The sequence below is a fragment of the Garra rufa genome, chromosome 21 (genome assembly GCF_049309525.1).
Source record: "Garra rufa chromosome 21, GarRuf1.0, whole genome shotgun sequence".
Lineage (NCBI taxonomy): Eukaryota > Metazoa > Chordata > Actinopteri > Cypriniformes > Cyprinidae > Garra > Garra rufa.
Window position 1 is genome coordinate 22469058 of NC_133381.1, and position 18977 is coordinate 22488034.

An 18977-nucleotide genomic window follows, 5' to 3' on the forward strand; every position below is an offset into this window, starting at 1 on the left:
TGTCGTGTGGAAAGAAGAGAACTGGTCCAAAGTTCACTTTAGTGATGAGACCAAGTTTAATTTATTTGGGTCTCATGGGAAACATTTTGTTTTGGCATCAAAACTGAGGAAAGACTGAACTGAGACTGGAGGAGGAAGTGTCATGGCTTGGGGGATGTTTTTTTCAGCAAGATTTTAGGCCTCTTATACAGTTACATGGCAGGGTGAATGCAAATGTTTATCAGAACCTCCTTCAGCAACATGCAGTTCCTTCCCAGCAAGCATCTCCCAATCAGCCTGCAATTTTCATGCAGTTCCTTGAAGCTAAGAACACTGAAATAATGACCTAAACCCAATTTAAAATCTCTGGAAAATCCTTTGCAACAAAGTTATGGCTGAGAAACCCACTACAGTTACCAAATTATGGAAGAAGAGTGGACTAAGATCACACCAGCGCAGTCTTTCAAAGCAAGGGCCTCTACACCTCTTTATTTCTGATTTCTGTAACCTTCCAAAATGTTAGTTGTAATCTTCGTTCAAGCTACAGTGGTTACTGTTCTTTAACTTTGATCACTTCTCCCACAAAATAAAGAGAAATGCTTTGAAATGCCTTGGGTATATTGTCAAACATGTTAGTAGAACAGTGATATACCTACAGCTAATATTCCTTCAAATTTTGATGATAAAGATTAACAATATTTCAGAAAAAAAGTCTTTTGATCTCTACTGTATATAGCAGGATTTTCCCCCTGCACATTATTTTCAAGATGTCAGAGTAACTGAAAATATCATAACTAATATTATATACTGAAGAAGGAAAAAAAAACAAAACCCACACAATACCATGAAAGCCTTTTATTGAACCGAGATGTAAAATATCTTTTTTTCTTTATGTAAAGTATTCGGTAGTTTACTCCTGTTGATTTTAACTTTAATAAAATTGAGAAAAAACAACTTATTGTGTGTTGAAGGTATTGTGTTTCTGAATTTTGACATTAATATTTCACATTGTGCTTTGACTGAATATTCATAAGTGTGAAACCATTTCCATAAACCTCCCTACCAGGTGTATTTGCATATAATCTCATATATTTGATATTATTTTATAATATCATACTATAGATTCAAATTATGCCATAATATAGTAATGCAAAGGGATCTTTAGAAATGAATAAATGTTGAAAACAAAAAAAATATATATATATATATTTGTTGCCTGAAACAACATTTTTGGGCTGACAAAACAGAGAGAGTAACATAATTCGTATTTCCTCGGAAATGAACGTTATGAATGAGAAACGTGATTTTACAATACATGTCCAAAAACCAGCTGGTTAAGGTAACGGATGGTCTCAGGTAGTTCAGAGTTTGTAGTTCAGTTTTTGTAAAAGCAGTCATTTTCATTAGAGTAATAAAATATCATTTGTACGAATCCAACCGGATGGATCCTGATCAAGGCTGATCATCTTGTACAGTGAGAGCATCAGTCCTCTAAAGGTCCATCTATTTTGTTCATACCTCTCAGTACTCCGGATGTCGGAAAAATGTCTCTCTTTTTTTTCTGCGGCACAGAAGTCTCATCAGATCGAAGGAGGATTTCATAGTGACCCTCCTCCCGGCTGTTTTTCACCTGGTGATAATAGCTCCCAGATGTCCTACTGATGAATCAATGGTGCTTTTAGTCCAGTCCCACCACCATTGTTTTCCTTATGTGGAGCAGGTGGGATGTATGCTGTCGAAATAAAAATAAGTCATCATCTATCAACAGTATGTGGAAATCAAGACATCAGTGATGGGCTGCAACATGGCACCCGTCTCTCATCGTGGCTCTCTGATTTTCACCTTTCATCTCACAAGCGCACATACGCTATAAACCGTGCCGAAAGGAAATGCTAGTTGATACAGTAGCACAGTAGAATGATTTTACAGAAGGTTCTGAAGGCACTTGATTTCATTACAGACAGCAACTCCATGTTCCTTAGCGAACCGCTATCTTTACGCACCTAAAGAAAACAACTGCAAGCGGACACAGTCAGGGATTCAGATCCACACTAGCAGCAGGTACAGCGTGATGTTAAACAGTTCTCTACAGTACAGCTGTTGTTTAGCAGAGCCGCGCTGAAATGAAAGGTCAACTCAATGATTCTCAGTGAGAGACGGTGTTCGTTGTGTCAGCTGCGTGATGAGCTGTTAATATCGATTCAGATGAGTGTGGTAACATACCTGATAGAACAAAAACACGCCGAGTAAGAATGAAACACGTAATGCCCAGAACGGGCAATGTCTGTTAAACTCGATCAGTTAAAGCACAAAGGACGAGTACAGGAACGCCCCATCTGTCCGAAAACAAACTTTACATTGAGATTGTATTCCCCAAACACCCTTTAAACAACACACATTTGTGAAGCCCTGATGTTCACTTCAAACCGATAACATCAGAGCACAAGGACCTACAAAAAGCGCGACTGTATTTGACATATCTCTATTTTCAGACGTAAAAAAAACGAAAACTTTTTTTTTCAAACGATCATTCATTTTTGTTACCATTGTTTTTTTTTCCTCCTCGGAAGCTTCCTTCTTCATGTGGTTCAGGATTACGTATTGTGACATAATGAGGTCTTTGATGACAGTAGCAGACGTTTAACAAAGCAAAAACCATGTAGTGATGGAAATACATGTTATGTCTTTGTGCTTTGAAAGATTCCCCTATTAAGTCTCTCAAGCCGTCGTGCTGTAACCATCCACCTGTTCTGTTCTTTACAACACTGACAACAGTAATGGGCTTTTTCACAAGATCTCGAGTGGGCTCCGGTGTAATACTCATGTCAACGTGTTAGTGAGCTTCAGATTCCCTCCTTGGCTTCCTCTTCATTCACACACTGATCTAAAACCTACGTTCCTTTTGTGTAGACGGGATGAATCTTTGGTTGTTGTGTTCAGGCAGTCCGAGTCAGCCAAAATCTCTATGAAAGCCAAAGCTGGGTTCCACCTCCATGTGATGAGGTCACCTTCGGAGGCCGACCAGGACCAGAAGTAAAGTGAGACAGAGCTGCCATATATGCACTGCGGCGGGAGAAGCCTGGGATCTTATATCTGAGGAAATAAAGATAAGAACAAATGCAGTTAGTGATGTGAACAAATATTCATTTCTCAGCTCAGTGTAAATAATTCAGAGATTAACTATTCTTCCGTCTTCTAGAAGTTTAATGAGGTTTGTCTACGCTCTGTATCTCCAGAAGATCTTTTTTTGCAGCGTGCTACGCTTTAATTCAAAAGAGAGCGAAAAAAATGAATTGTAAACGTTTGCCATGAGTCATGAAAAGAGTCATTCAAGCTGGTGGATTATCTTGTTATGGATAAGAAAAAATATAAAAAAGCGTAGATAAATCAGTCCATGTTTTTAGCTTTGATCCTACACAAAAGTTTTTCCACAGTTGTGTGTTCTTTTGATTAATTTATTTAGATCAAACATGTATTCAGCAAATTCACCATTTTTTGGACAGATATTAATACTTTGATTCAACAAGAATGCTGAATATATTGATCAAAAGTGGCAGTGGAGACATATATCATGTTGCAAAAGAGTTTTATTTCAAATAATAAAGTTCTTTTTTAACTTACAGTTTATCAAAGAAACCTCAGAGGATTTCAGAGGATCATGTGGCATTAAAGATTGGAATAATGGTTGCTGAAAATTCAGCTTTGCCAACACAGGAATAAATTACATTTTAAGACATTACAAGAGAAAACAGTTATTTCAAATGGTAATGTTTCACAATTGTAACTATTTTGATCAAATAACTGCAGCCTTGGCAAGCATAAGAGAGCTGTCACTAATGATTATTTTGGTAATTGAGTAATCAGCTGATTATTCTGACAATTAATTGAGTAATCAGATTTTTTTTGCTGTGGTAATAAAAATAGACATATGCAAACAACAGCCTTTAAAGTTATTTAAAAGACATATATAGTAGCATTAAGGCAATAAAAATTAGTTTGAATAAAGTATCAAAAGCAATAAATCAATGTTAAAATACATAATGAATCATAAACAATAGAGCTAATGTACATTACGCCTTACAGCAATTGACTACAGAGGTCGCCAATGGCCTGGCAATTGTATTTACAGAGCACGAACAGCATGATCTAACCCTTGTTTAATATTAGCTAAACAACATTTAATTCAAATGGCCACTTAAACTTTAACATTTGGCCATTACGACAAAAACGCTGTAGCCACTGTAATTTCTTGAATATCTGGACATTAAAATGTGTAAACTCAGAGTGAAGATTTATTTTGAAATCGTGATAACAGTTACCATATTGAGAAAGATACTGATGTATACTCCTGTGTTTGCGCAGGTTTATAAATGATTTACCTTACAAATCTTATGAAATAGCATTCCCAGATGAGCGTTGTAATAAACCAAAACTTACAACAATATGCAGTGATGGAGTTTGAGACACTCCACACATGTAAATGATACCTGTTTGTATGGAGCAGCATTTACTGTGAATGGAGCCGCTTTGAGATGCATGCAAGTAATTGAAAAGAATTTATTAAACCTGAATCACATATACTAATTTAACTGAATCGTAGCATTCGTGAATTCACAATAGCATTGTGCTTTTGATTTTTAAATGTTTATTATATCATCTAGCCTTGGGGAATGTTCTAATAATGTGTTTCATGAGTTCCCGTCAATGGAATGCACCACTTTTGTCAGTTACTCAACATGGGCAAATTGCAGTCTAGGATTTTTTAAAATCAAGTACTTAAATTGGTCCCACTTTACATTAGGTGGCCTTAACTACTATGTACTTACATTTAAATTAATCATTTTACTTATTGTGTACATACATGTTTTTACATTGTATTTATATATTTTTAAAAACTTAAATGTAATTACATTTGTAATTAATTTCTGTAAATACCACTGTTGAACCAACCCTTACACCCTAACTCACCCTTAAACCTACCCATACCACCAAACCTGTCCCTAACCTTACCCATATCCCACCTTAATAGAAGCAAATGTGTTTTGCAATGCAATATGACCACATTAAGTACATTTGTACTTATTTTTGATGTAACTACATAATAGTTAAGACCACCTAATATAAAGTGTGACCCTTGAATTAAATCAAGGAATCATAACAGCCTTATTCCGAACCATTAAAAACCGTACTCATCCTATTTTTTTATTTACGTAACTTGATAAATATTAATAAATGACATTTGTGACACAAAACTAGTCATAAGGGTCACTTTTATATAGATTTATGCAAAGCTGAATAAATAAGCTTCCCATTGATGTATGGTTTGTAATGATAGGACAATATTTGGACGAGATACAACTACTTGAAAATCTGGAATCTGAGGGTGCAAAAAAAATTAAATATTGAGGAAATCGCCTTTAAAGTTGTCAAAATGAAGTTCTTAGCAATGCATATTACTAATAAAAAATTAAGTTTGGATATATTTACGACAAGGAAATGTACAAAATATTCATAGAACATGATCTTTACTTAATATCCTAATGATTTTTGGCAACAAAAAAAAAAATAAAAAATCTGAATTGCGAAAAACAGTCAAACTGTCAGAATTTTGAAAAAAAGGTACAAATTGTGAGATGTTAACTCAAAATTTTAACATAAACTAAATAAAGTCAGCATTGTGTATTATAAACTCCAAATTCTCCAAATTGAAAATTGCTTATTTTATCTCACAATTCCGAGGTTTTCCTCCAAATTCCAAATTCCTAGATCATATGTTGCAATTCTGAGTAAACATCTAGCAAATCTGACTTTCTCTCTCATAATTACAAGTTTTCATTCTGCAATTTTTCTTAAAATTTCGAGTTCACATTTCAAATTTTTTTAGTTTTTTTTCCTCAAAAATAAAAGTTTATATCTCTTAAGGCCCGCTCAAACCAAGCCACCATTAGCATCCACACCAGCAGACAATATTGTCCGTTCATTCTAAGCGCACATGAGTCTGCCACTTTACATTCTTGAGCTTATTATAGCAGGATTCATTATGATTGTGTGTCAATGTTTTTTATCATTCATCAGCAGGAAAAAAAAAAAAACGTTCTGAAAGTAATTCCAACGATATTGTTTCTTTGTGGCTTTTTCGTAATAGCTGTGGTGTGGACTCTGGACTATATCTTTATCGTTATCTGCATATTTATCGACCTTGGTGTGAACAGGCCTTTACTCCTGACTTTTTTCCCTCTGAATTTGTCTCAAAATTCTATCCCTGCATTCTGAGTTTATGTACAGAATTGCCAGTTTATATATTCTATGCAAGTCAATAGGGAGATTTAAAAAACAGTAAATGAAGTCCCTGTCACAAGTGCTCTAAATGCATACTAAACGCTATTCCTCTAAAAACTCTTGTCCAATATACTCACTACTACTGGGTGGGGGGTCTCGACACTCTCCTTCCTCAATGGTCACATCGTCTACAGCAATATCCCCTTCAATGCCAGAACCACGTATACCCTCCAAAACCATCTACATGCATGCACGGGAAAATAAAGCCAATAATATTTTCACTCCATAGTGAATCTGTGTAGTTTTATGCAAGAAAAAATAAGACAGAAAGAGGCACCTGAAAAGAGGATGTGGGATTGATGTTAATTCTGGCTTGCCTCCAACGGTCTCCTTGGTTCCCACTCAGGGTCCACACAGATGTATCCTGACCCGTCTGGCTCTTCTGCCTCAAATACACATTTAATGTTCCTGGAAAAAGGCAGATGCACTCAGTGTCAGTAAAAGCCGTTAGATGCAATATGGCCAGTTCACTACATAATGTCTTTTGAACCCTTCCTCCGTGTTACACTGCAACCGCAAGGTTCAGTGACCTTGACGAGACCTCATCTCATCTTCATATCCAGGGAAAATCAATCATAAAACTGTTCAAACACAATCACTGCTGTTGTTATATATATGGCACGTAATTGCTACACTCTAATTTTACGCTGATGAAAGGAAAAGTAGGAAGAAAATCTGTATTACTCTCTCAGATCTTTGGGATTCGGCCAAATGGTATGTTCATTTCCTTGCAAATGAGGAGACAATGAGACTAGTGCTACAAAGATGTGATGCTATTAATGCTAAGATAAGCTTTGTGGAAGAAAAAAAAACTTTAACCAGAGCAGAACATTAAAATAACACAGTAAAAAAGTGTTTCTACTTTGTTCTTCTTCAACAATGTATTTTTCCCCTCATTAAAACTGTTAGACGCTTTTGCTTGTGTAATACATCAATTATGGCTCACTGTGAATACCAAAGCATCTGTAACTGATAACATTTACACGATGCTGCATCCACACTAAAGATGGCTACAATACAGGCTAGAGCAACATACACAAAAATTGATTTCAGTGCACCTTTAAAAGAACTTGAGTGGGTTTTTATATCAAAACAGCCATCTAACCATGTTGTCTCGGTTCTTTGCTGTGCAGCCAGACAGAAGATCTTGTTGGGCACATGGATTTTTAACCCCAGACGCCCGATGAGACCACGTGTCAAAAGCCAGGAAGAGAACACCCTGGTGAGTTGGAATTAGCCCCACGCTTTCTATTCTAAAAGCACACAGCTTTGTGAAGCAGAAAATTGCAGTTACAAGCCTGTCTGAGGGGTTGTGGAGGTCATCACTACATCCAGAAATGCAACTGCATGTCCAGCTCAACTGCAACAGCATAAAGTGAGCATGAAAAAAGGAACTATAGAAATGTAGCCATATAGCACAAATTGAGTTATTGGTCTAAATCATTTACAGCACTTACAGTGCACTAGAAACCTTTAATAGCAAGGTTTTCCATCTCAGAAAAGGCCAAAGTGTACACTGCAATTTTCTGACTGGCATGTTAACACATAAATATGGCACATTTTGCCTCAGAAAAAAAAAATCAAATATAAAAAAAAGAATTGAGATAAAGTTTAAAACAAGAAAAAAGTTATACATAAAGTCACAATAAGATATAAAAAATTAATTGGAAATTTTGACATATAAAGTCTAAATTAAAATCCATATAAAGTGCAGGTCTGAAAATGAAACTGAGATTTAAAGGGTTAGTTCACCCAAAAATACCTTACCCTCCTGCTGTTCCAAACCTGTAAGACCTTTTTTCATCTTCAGAACATAAATTAAAATATTTTTGATAAAATCTGAGAGCTTTCTGACCCTGCATAGACAGCAAGAGTCCTTTCCAAGTTCAAGGTCCAGAAAAATACCAAGAATATCGACAAAATGGTCTATGTGACACTATAGTTCAACCTACGAGCATACTTTTTGTGCACAAAAAAACCTACTTTATTCAACAATTATTCTTCTCTGTATCAGCCTTATTTATGTTCTGTCGACGAACAAAGGTCTTACAGGTTTGTTACGACATGAGGGTGAGTAATTTATGACAGAATTTAAATTTTTGGGTGAACTATCTCTTTAAAGTCAGGATTATGAGAAATAAAGTGACAACTGCAAGGTAAATTATTATGGAAGCCTGTTTCCATCTAATAATGTAAAATAGCAGTTAAAATCCTTAGATAATGTTTAAAATGAGAAATTCTGAAAGATTTTGAGATCTAAGTGACATTTATAACATCACATTTACAAGATATCACAACTGTGTAATATTTCAGTTGCACTGAAAATGTTATTATGAGAAACTAAGTTATAGATATAAAGCTGCACTTGTGACACATACAATTCACAATTATGGAAAAAAAATCTAATTAATTCCAGATTACATATATTTAATATTCAATAAACTAGGGGTGGGCAATATGGCCAAAAAATTATCACCATTAAATATTTAATTTCAGTCAATACTGCTAATTATCACGATAAATTTTAACTGCTAACGTTAAAAGCAGTTTTATGCTCCTAAAAGAAAGAAACCAGACTGTTAACTGTGGTTTTAAACTCTTCATGGTCAGAACATGATAATTTTTTACAGTTTTCCAGTCATTTTTCCTTAAAAAAAATTATCTTTATACAAAATATTTCTTCATGTTCTAATGAGTAATATTGTTTTAATTCAGGTTTGTGTTGCCTGACTTTGATGATGAGTAACTTCAGCACAGTGTGCAGTGCAGGCTGCATTATTAATAATAATATAATAACAATTTATTTTAAGTTTTTTGTCTCTTAGAAATACACATTTGACAGTAGCTTGAGTTAGGATGTAGATGTAAATTTATATTCATTATCAAAAACAGTAAAAACTGTAAAAATTTGAACAACCTCACTGTTAAATTGTGAAATTAAGTTTGAGTCAAATTAAAATTAACCATTGGTCTTCCATAGTGGCATATTCGATCATGATAACCCCAGTTAAAACCACACATATAGCACCTCAGTAACATAGTAAAAATATAACGTCTCTAAGGTTACGTATGTAACCTTGGTTCCCTGAGAACAGGGAACGAGACACTGCGTCCTCTAGAGGGCGCTTTAGGGAACGCTGCAGCGTGACTCGTTTTCGAAGAATACATAGAAAAACTACATGAAATGGTCGGCGACAGTGTATGACGTCATCGCGTCATGCACGTCGGATATACGGAACGGATATACCCACGCTGCCATGCTGAGGGGAGTGCATGCTATGACAGCGAGCACTAAGCATCAATTCTGAAAAGAATTGCCCCGACTAGGACGTGATGACGGCTGTCAAAACGTTGTCCCCCACGGCCAAAGGCCTGAACTGTAACCCACTTACCAGGATGGGTTAGAACCCAGGGCCCAGCTCTAGGCTTGGAATTAGAGTAATTCCTTCTGGGGGAAATGGCTAAGTTTCAATGGTTAGACTTAGACTTGTCAGAACAAGGAGCTACCGTAACATAGGGCCTAGTTCCCTCAGGAACTGGCTCCCATATGAGGGCAGCAAACCTGTCCTGGGTCCGGTCAGAAAAGGGCCACTAGCAGTGGCGCGCCCTTATAGCGGATGGTCGGTAGACATCAGCAGTGATATCTAAAGAGTTGAACCCAGGAGACCGGGGTTTTAAGCCAACTCCAATAAATGGGAACGTGGAAACATGTGACCCATACCATAAAAGGGGTTACCACACATGTGGATTTTATAAAAGTGCCCCAGATGTCTGTGCACTTACCACTCTTGTGGATTTTATGAAAGATGCCCAGGCGTAGGACACTTACCGAAATGATCGGATTTAAGGAGAGTGTTTTCCCAGGGGGTTTCACTACTAGCTCCAGGCTGTCTAAAGAGACAGAAGAAGGGGTTAACCCTCAGACGAGGGGAGCAATGCTGCACCCTACTCCGGACAGAAGCTCGCAAGCTATCTGTCAACAGAGATAACCCTGGAGCTGAGACCATCCTGCAATAGTGGACGATGGTAGAGAACAAATTCCTAACCCTGATCCACAGGGAGGATCATCCTTCAGAAGGGGGCACTGCTCTCAGGGAACCCTTAATGCACAACCCGGTCCACACAGCCTGTAAAAGTTCAGGCAACCTCACAAAGGTGGGTTGGCGCTCGTAGAGGACCCTTCCCTAGAAGGGGAGCTGGCGTAACCCAACAGGAGCGAATGCTCTAACTATTACACTTCGTAAAAGGGGAGCATACATCCAGACTACAAGGCTGGAGAGTAAGACCTGAAGTATGAAGGTCAAGCTCCTAACCCTGAAGCACAGGGAGGAAAACTTGGCCACCAAGGAGTGGTGCTCTGTTTCAGTGAACCCTTGACAAAAGGGGGCACGTCAACATCCTTGTAGAGGGTTAGTTACTCTCAAAGTCTACCCAGGGTAGACTCCCACCCCTAAGAAGGGAGGAAGTCTTTCTGCCCGGGGATAGTGCTCTGAAGGGAACCCTAGACAATAGGGGAGCTATAAGGTCGGTTCCAAAACCCTGCGCACAGGGAGGAACGCAGGTTCTTATGCTCTAAAGGACCCTTTCATCAGAAAGGGGAGCACTGTGGTTGCCTTATAGAATTCTGGGAGCTCCAGAAATAAATCATGAGGACAGTTTTCTAGCCCTGAGACCAGGACTTTTTTGGAAAAACCGTCCTAACGGTTTGATACTTCATAAAACCTTTCCTCGGAAAGGGAAGTGAAATGAGACCTGAGGAGCAAGAATCGACCCTAAGGTGCCAGAGACTGGCTCCTTAAAAGATGCTCAAACCTTTTCCACAGAGAGGGGAGCATCTGTCAACCTGGATGTAGATTCTACATCAAGCATTTCCCCAGCCCTCAGGCTAATATGAGGTGGCTTGAGAAGAGTCACAGAGTGACGCTCAATTTTTGTAAAACCCTTTCTGCAGAAATCCTAAACTTAGAATCCTAAACCAAACATTGGTCACCAGGCGGTTCTCAAATTAAACCTTTTCCGCAGAAAAAGGGAGCATCTCTTAGTTGTTCGAGTCTGCAGCGAGCACTTCCCCCACCCTCAGGTATATAATTAAAGGGGGTGGCCTGCTGGTTCTCTATTTTGTCTCAACAGGATTTGTGGTTCACTAGGAGAGACATGAAGGGGATTCTCGTATGCAGGCCTTGCAACATAGTTAAACATGCTAGGGCAATCCTAAATGTATTTTAAGACGCTTACCTAGGCGAGGGAAAAATTCCATGTTTAACCACTGAAAGGGGGGAAACCTGTTCTATAGGCTGTCCCTTCTGGATCGAAGTGTTGGAGAACGAACAGTTCGCCAGTCACGAACTATGGATGCGGGAAGAATACGGCTTTCTCCAGACCTTCTTGATCTCCACATGAAGATCGGGAAGGAATGGGAGGCTCACTGGAGCTGGGAGGTTATGGTCTGAAAGGTAGCGCTCATCGAGACGACCCCGCGGCGCCACCCTTCTGGCCCGCGCGGTCCATAACCTCAAGGAGCTCCTCGTATGCAGGGCAGGAAGGCTGAGAGGACTCGGCCTTGGCCTCTTCATCCATCTCCAGCTCTTCCTGCTCGTCTTGGGTAGAACCCAAAAGAGCACTCGCTCCAGGATCCGATGACATCAAAGATAGGGCGTCATCATCAGCCAGGAGTCTGTCCTCGTCTCTGGTTGACGAGTGAGAAAGGGAAAGCCCCCTTTCTAACTCGTCAGCCAGTTCCACTTGTGACCTCCACGAACTCAGTTTCCTCCGCGCCTCGGCAGCGTCAGGACCTGATCCGCGAGGTACAAATGAACACTCATCTTTCCTCGAAAAGAGAGACAGACGAGACTGGAGCTTTTTCATCGGAAAACGCTCACAGTGAACACACGATGCCCCCTCAAGGACATCACGTGCGTGCTCTTCGCCCAAACAAAACACACAAAGATCATGTGTGTCATCAGGCGTCAGATAACGAGGACACGGATCAACACACCTCTTAAACGATTTGCTAGTGCTCGCCATGATAGTAGTGAGAGAAATAATCTCATACTGTTTCCAATGAAGACGACGAAGATGTATTGTGTTGCACCGGCGCCCTTTTATGTTATGGTCACCCGGTAGTGATGCAGCGGCAGCGACCTATGCGCCGTGATGATGTCATACCGTGTCGCCGGCCATTTCATGTAGTTTTTCTATGTATTCTTCAGACACGAGTCACGCTGCGGCATTCCTTAAAACGCCCTCTAGAGGACGCAGTGAGAGTTCCCTTCAAAAGGGAACTATATGGTTTCTAGGTATTTGTATGGAAAACAAAAGCAAAAATACAAGGTACAACACTTTACAATAAGGTTCCATTGTTAATTACTTTAGTTAACATGAACTAAGAATGAACAATACAGCATTTATTAATCTTAGTTAAAGTTAATTTTAGCATGTACTAATGCATTATTAAAATCAAGTGTTTGTTAACATGAGTTAATGCACTGTGAACTAACATGAACAATGAACGATTATTTTCATTAAACTAACATTTTTTAACATAACATCTTTTTAATAATAATTAATTATTAAATGAATTAATAATATATAATATAATAATAATAATATAATAACAGTAAATAAATAAATACTGCAATAAATGTATTGTTCATTGTTAATAGTTAATACATTAACTAACATTAGCTAATTGAACCTCATTGTAAAGTGTTACCAAATACATTTAGTATAAATGGACAAACGCTATAGCCTTAATCACAAAAAATACTGTAATTATATTCCATTATTCTTGTCTAAATTAATAACATAATAAAATTTGATATGAATATCATACATTTCTGCCACAATACCATGGTGCAATTAGTGTTACTACAGTAAATCTATGGTACATTATGGCAATTTGTAGATTGAAATCCCTTCTGTCTCGTTGCGCACAGTGTTTCTTATTGTAAGCGCTGTTTGATCCAGCTTTAAACTAGTTTAAATCACCAAGTAATTTGTGTTCTTCACTGAATTCAAGCACTTCACACTGAATCTAACAAATCTTAATATATGTGAAAGTAAGCTTATGCTTAAGACTTCCAGTTTATTAGCGACTATAGGGAAATAACAAGATGAATAACAATGTGCAGTAAATGGTAAAACTGTTTACACTACAAACCAGTGTGCTCACAATTAAGATAATTAATGAATTAAAATAATATGGTAAGACACACCAATTTGCAATACCAAGCAGCAAAACCAGCTGTTTGCACAGCTAAAAATAGCTGGACACAGATGAGACTGGAAGCCAGATCCATAAAATTTACAAAAGCCCACTCTTCCGGGGGAAAAAAAAAATGGAAAGGATTTGAAAACATTTGTATATCCATTCATACAGCATATAAAAAAGGTTGAAGCTGTTCTAATGTTGATATTTTATACGTATCTAACCAGAAAGCAGTTTATCAATTTTAGAAAATTCTAGTATCTGCCTGACTGTGTCGCTGACTGACCAGGTCATCAAGCTCTTGTTTGAACAGTAGAGCTGTGATGTCAAACAGACTGTAGTTGTAGAGGTTACAGCTGACTGCACATCAACACTAATTAAAAGGCACAATTAAAACAAGTCATTTGCATACATTCCCCTCAACTGATCACATCAGGACTCTTAATGAAGTACTGTGCTTACAAAAACCCACCTATATGTTTTCCATACATGTGGTAGTAGAAGCTGAAGCAATATGTTGGATTTGTAGCCACATTCCCGTAGGGGTTTTTAGGGGCAACATTGAAAGATGGAGTCAGCAGTCGTGCTTTGTCTCCCTCCAGACGTGGCCGTGAGGTCTCAATGTACATGTAGAAACCTGTATAAAGTACAAAAAAAATGAACTAGTCAGTTAAGACATTTTTTAAAAGTCTCTTATGCTCTCTAAGGATTCTTTTATTCGATCAAAAATACTGTAAAAACAATTATTGTGGAATATTACTACAATTTGATTAAACAATCTAATTAATTGCAAACTAAATTTGACTGTGAAAATACCCACAAAGACTATTTAAAGCTATTATTGTGTTAAATGAGAAAGTAGAAAGTAGACATTGCAAATAGTAGCTTTAGAAAGAAATAGTTTATTTGATTCAGCATAAAATGTATTTAACATAAACATTTAGGCTGCAATGGCCTAACGTAAACTATGGAACATAAAAGATAATTTAATAATTTTTTTTTTGTTCATACAATGAAAGTCTTTGTTACTAACAGTCTTCAAAATACTTTCTTTTATGTTCCACAACTGAAAGGTTTAAGTAAACTGTCCCTGTATGTTTTTATTATTATTATTATTTTTAATGAAATAATACTCTAAATAAGAAACTAAATCTGCCAGCAGGTGGTGTAAATGTCTTTTTGAGTCATTCATTCAATTTGTTCAAATGGTCGATTAATTCTCTATTTATACAAATGGGCTTTTGAATCAAATTGGTCCACACGATTCGTTCAAAATGCGGATTCATTTACATACATACAGTGGCATTTTTTGCACCAATATCTTGAATTTTAGGGAATAACTGCATTTGTTAACAGTCAGCTGGATGAAATATAAGATGACGTACAGATCTGGGGGCGCTGTTTTAATCGCGTTATCTTTTCATAACTAATTAAGTTAACGAGTTAAACTGGCAGCCCTACTTTTAAAATATAATTCATTCCTGTGAATTTTCAGCATCATTACTAATCCTTCAGTAACCATTCTAATATATTGATTTGATGCTGAAGAAACATTTCTGATTATTATCAATGTTGAAAACAGTTGCGCTGCTTGATATTTTTGTGAAAACTGGAATAAAGCATATATAAAGAACAGAAAGCTCAAAACAACAGTATTAATTTGACATTTTTGTTACATTATAAATGTCTTTACTGTCACTTAAGATCAATTTAATGCAGTTTTCCAGGCCTCAATATACTTCCACTGAAGTCTGCACTGACTAAGAATAATCAATAGCACCTCAGTGACTCCATGGCACAGGACAAATGATTTTTCAATTCACATTTTTCATAGCCTTTTAAAAGACCACTTTTTTTCATACCAGGTCAGAGAGACTTAAAGACACGTGTCAAGCCCTTAAATATCCATTAATTGAAATATTAACATAAATAAGTCTTTAAACCCAGAAACAAGTTTGCATTTTATCACTTCCATTTTCACCGCCCCGCAGTTAAATATATTTTACTATTTGATTCCACAACAAAATATATGACTATGATTAAGCTTTTAAAAAGGCAATTGATATCAATTGATAATGGGACTAGAAAGATTGTCAGGGACTTTAAACATCATGACAGCAAAAAAAGCCTCTTATACTTGACCTCTTCCAAACTATTCTAAGTTAAACTTTCTAATTTGTAGATTTAAGGAGTTGTCGGAGGCTTAATGGAGGTGATATTTAACTCATGCTACTGTGGCGTAGTTCATTTATAGTCTAACTTTAGCTTTTTACTTCTGGTGATTGTATTTAGGCTTCAAAATTCATTACATTTTCATTAGGTTTTATGTTGGTCATAAAAGTGTTTGTGAAGATTGTCTTGATGAACAAAACGTGTTAAGAATCACAATCTTTGTTGATCATTTTCTGCAATAATCCAATCCTATTAGGTTTTTGTTGTGGGTATGCCTACAAAAATGGCGTCATCCCTGCAGCACTCTCTATATAAAACCCAATTCAATATATAGATTAAATACCATACCAAGCACCATACCATTTTTTTTTAATTTGTGAACTTATGACTTGCATTTTCCAGTTTTCTCTACTTTGCTAAAGTACTAGCCAAGCTGATTGCATTAGTGATGTGTTGACCCATAAAAATTATCCAGTTGCACACCGGAGCTGTCATGATCCGATGTCAAGTTTAATGACTGACACCATTTCTCTGAAAGTGCTTCTAATGGAACCCACTGAGCATCTTCCCCTAAATGGCATCCAATCGAAAGCCAGCCTCTGCACTCCTTTAGCAACATGAGAAATTGAAAGTGCCTTTGGACGCTAATGCTATTACCCCCTCTCTAAAAGTCACAAGCTTCACTTTGCTGACGATAGATCCTTTTACTTAACATTCACCCACTTTGATGAATGACAATTCATTAAATTTGTGAATATTTTAATTATATGATGTATGATATTGGTGTAGTTCTAAATCTACATATCTATATTTAACTTTTGAGTGGCACATGTGTGGTATACCTTGTTTAGAGCCGGTGCGGTCGCTGCTGGGCCCAGTGTTGGGTGTATATTTAGTGTCCCTGGTGGCAGCACTGTGTCTTGTCCAATCAAACTCTTCGGTTTTATCTTGGATGAACATACAGACGGTGTCCTCTTCAAAGCCACAGTGAAACTTACCTATGGATGGTTCAGCAGAGAAACAGTACAATTAGGAGTATGCAGAAAGAGCGCTTAAAAAGCTTATAAAAGACAATTCAATCATTTCAAATTAATTATATGTGCATTTATGGACGCTTAGTCAGATGCTTGAAACGTACAATGCCAATGTATGGAGGCCATCAAAAAAAATCCATTTTACAATCTTTATGAAATAAGTCAACTTTTGTTGATGTTACATTCAAATATGTTTCAGTCATTTACTGTGCTGTCTATTTCTGACCATTAGATGAAATGAAATAAAAAGTTAAATGTAAAATGTTAAATCAACCTATAAATTCCATGATAGGACAGGAGTTGAAAGCATTTGTATTTGTTTTTAAATATTTATAATGTGTAAAAGTCATTCATTCACTACTGTCCAAGTTTGCAGTCATTGCAGTAAAATTTTTTATCAAAATGAACACTTTTATTCAGCAAGTATGCATAAATTAGATCAAAAGCGACAGTAAACAGATTCATAATTTTACAAAAGATGTCTATAAAAAATGCTGGGTTCAATACAACCCAGCACTGGATGAAATATGGACAAACCCAGCGACTGGCATAAATGTTTAACCCAACCTTCCGAGTAGTTTTATTTACCTCAACTACATTGTATTGTTTAAAAATTACTATATGGCTGACTTAAGATAAACCCAAAATAGGTTAATATAGGTAGGTTAATATGGTTAAAATAGGCATAAAATTATTATTAATTATTAAAATATTGAACATGTAAATACATGTTAATTTCCAACCTAATTTCCAACCTATTTTGAGTTCATTTTTAATCAAGGAATATAGTAATAGTTGAGTTACACAACCAGTCAAAAGTTTTTGAACAGTAAGATTTGTAATGCTTCTTCTGCTCACAAAGCCTGCATTTACAAGTACAGCAAAAATAATACAATTCTGATATATTTTTACTATTTAAAATAAATGTTTTAAAGTGTAATTTAATCCTGAAAAGCATAATTTTCGGCATCATTACTCCAGTCACATGATCCTTTACATGATCCTGCTGCTTAAAAACATTTATTATTATTATGTTGAAAACAGCTGAGTAGAATTTTGTCAGGTTTCTTTGATGAATAGAAAGTTCAGAAGAACAGCATTTATCTGTGATAAAAAGCTTTAAAAACATTATAAATGTCTTTATCATCACTTTTGATCAATTTAAAGCATCTGTCAGGATGTTGGACTTTCTGTCTTTGTTTTCCTAGTGTGTTTCCCCTCTGTGTTTCCAATGTTTTAGTCTTTTCCTTTGTCTCCCCCTTAAGACCATAAAGATGTTTGGCAAAAAACACTATTAAAGGTCCCATATTGTCAAAATCGAAATTTCCTGGCTTCTTTCATGATAACTGAGGTCTAGGGGCTATGTAACTACCATATGAGTTTCAAAACAGTCAATCCACAGTAAACTGCACACAGCCTGCTTAAAGTAGCTGTTCATTTTCACAAGCCACTGTGACTTCCGCAAAGATGTGACGTCCGATCTACTCAGTCACCGCCTTCAGTCACCACCCCGAGCACCAATCACGTCCCACCCTCCTTTTGACAAACCCATATGACAAACCCAGACAATATCGTGTCCATAACAACAAGATAAGCAACAACAACAACACGAAAACAAGTCGAGAAAACCCTGTTCAGTCGATAGATGTCGAAACTACATCATTGCACAGGCTTCAGAACAACGTGAATATAAGAGACCACTGGCACGTCAACTTCAGCCTCTTTCACACAGTGATTCCGGTAAATACACGATGATTCCCATGATTTGTTCCAGAGTTGTTTGATTTGGTTCATTCACAGTTATTTTCCGGAATCTGTGCGTGCTTTACACACAACCCATAAAGACATGTGACGTTTGGATGTGAGATGTAATGCAACGCGTACGTTTCACTAAACTGAAACTAACCTGAACAAACTGTGCTTCAGCGCTGATAGTGAGGAGCTGGCTCTGCCTGATCGTTGCTTTATTCCACTTTGCACATATTTTTTTCGTTGTGAAGAGTCGCATGATAACGTGCAACACTGCCTTTATGGTTCTGGCTTTTGTTCACACAGCACTTGTTCCCGTAATTTTCCAGAATCAGCGTGCATTGTGAAAGGGGCTTTACTGAAGCAACAGTTATGTAGCTTACTGCATTCGGTGTTTGAAAAAGAAAAAAACATTAATGATCATTCTGAAATATCCTGTTGAGTATCAGCAAGCTAGGCTCTCTCTATGGCTCTGGGCTCGGCTAAAGCATACATGA

General features: G+C 37.0%; 1 protein-coding gene across 2 annotated transcripts in view; it reads right to left on the reverse strand.

The window, feature by feature from the left end:
• Positions 1-829: 829 nt before the first annotated feature.
• Positions 830-18977, reverse strand: part of mdga2a (MAM domain containing glycosylphosphatidylinositol anchor 2a) — a 388587-nt gene continuing 370439 nt past the window's right edge. For both annotated transcript variants that reach the window (XM_073827152.1, XM_073827153.1), the window contains 5 exons: positions 16540-16695; positions 13998-14162; positions 6596-6726; positions 6396-6498; positions 830-3072 (listed from right to left, as the gene is read on the reverse strand). In XM_073827152.1, the coding sequence (XP_073683253.1) occupies positions 2984-3072; positions 6396-6498; positions 6596-6726; positions 13998-14162; positions 16540-16695 (644 nt within the window). In that variant the 3' untranslated portion in view covers positions 830-2983. The remainder of the gene's footprint in view (positions 3073-6395; positions 6499-6595; positions 6727-13997; positions 14163-16539; positions 16696-18977) is intronic.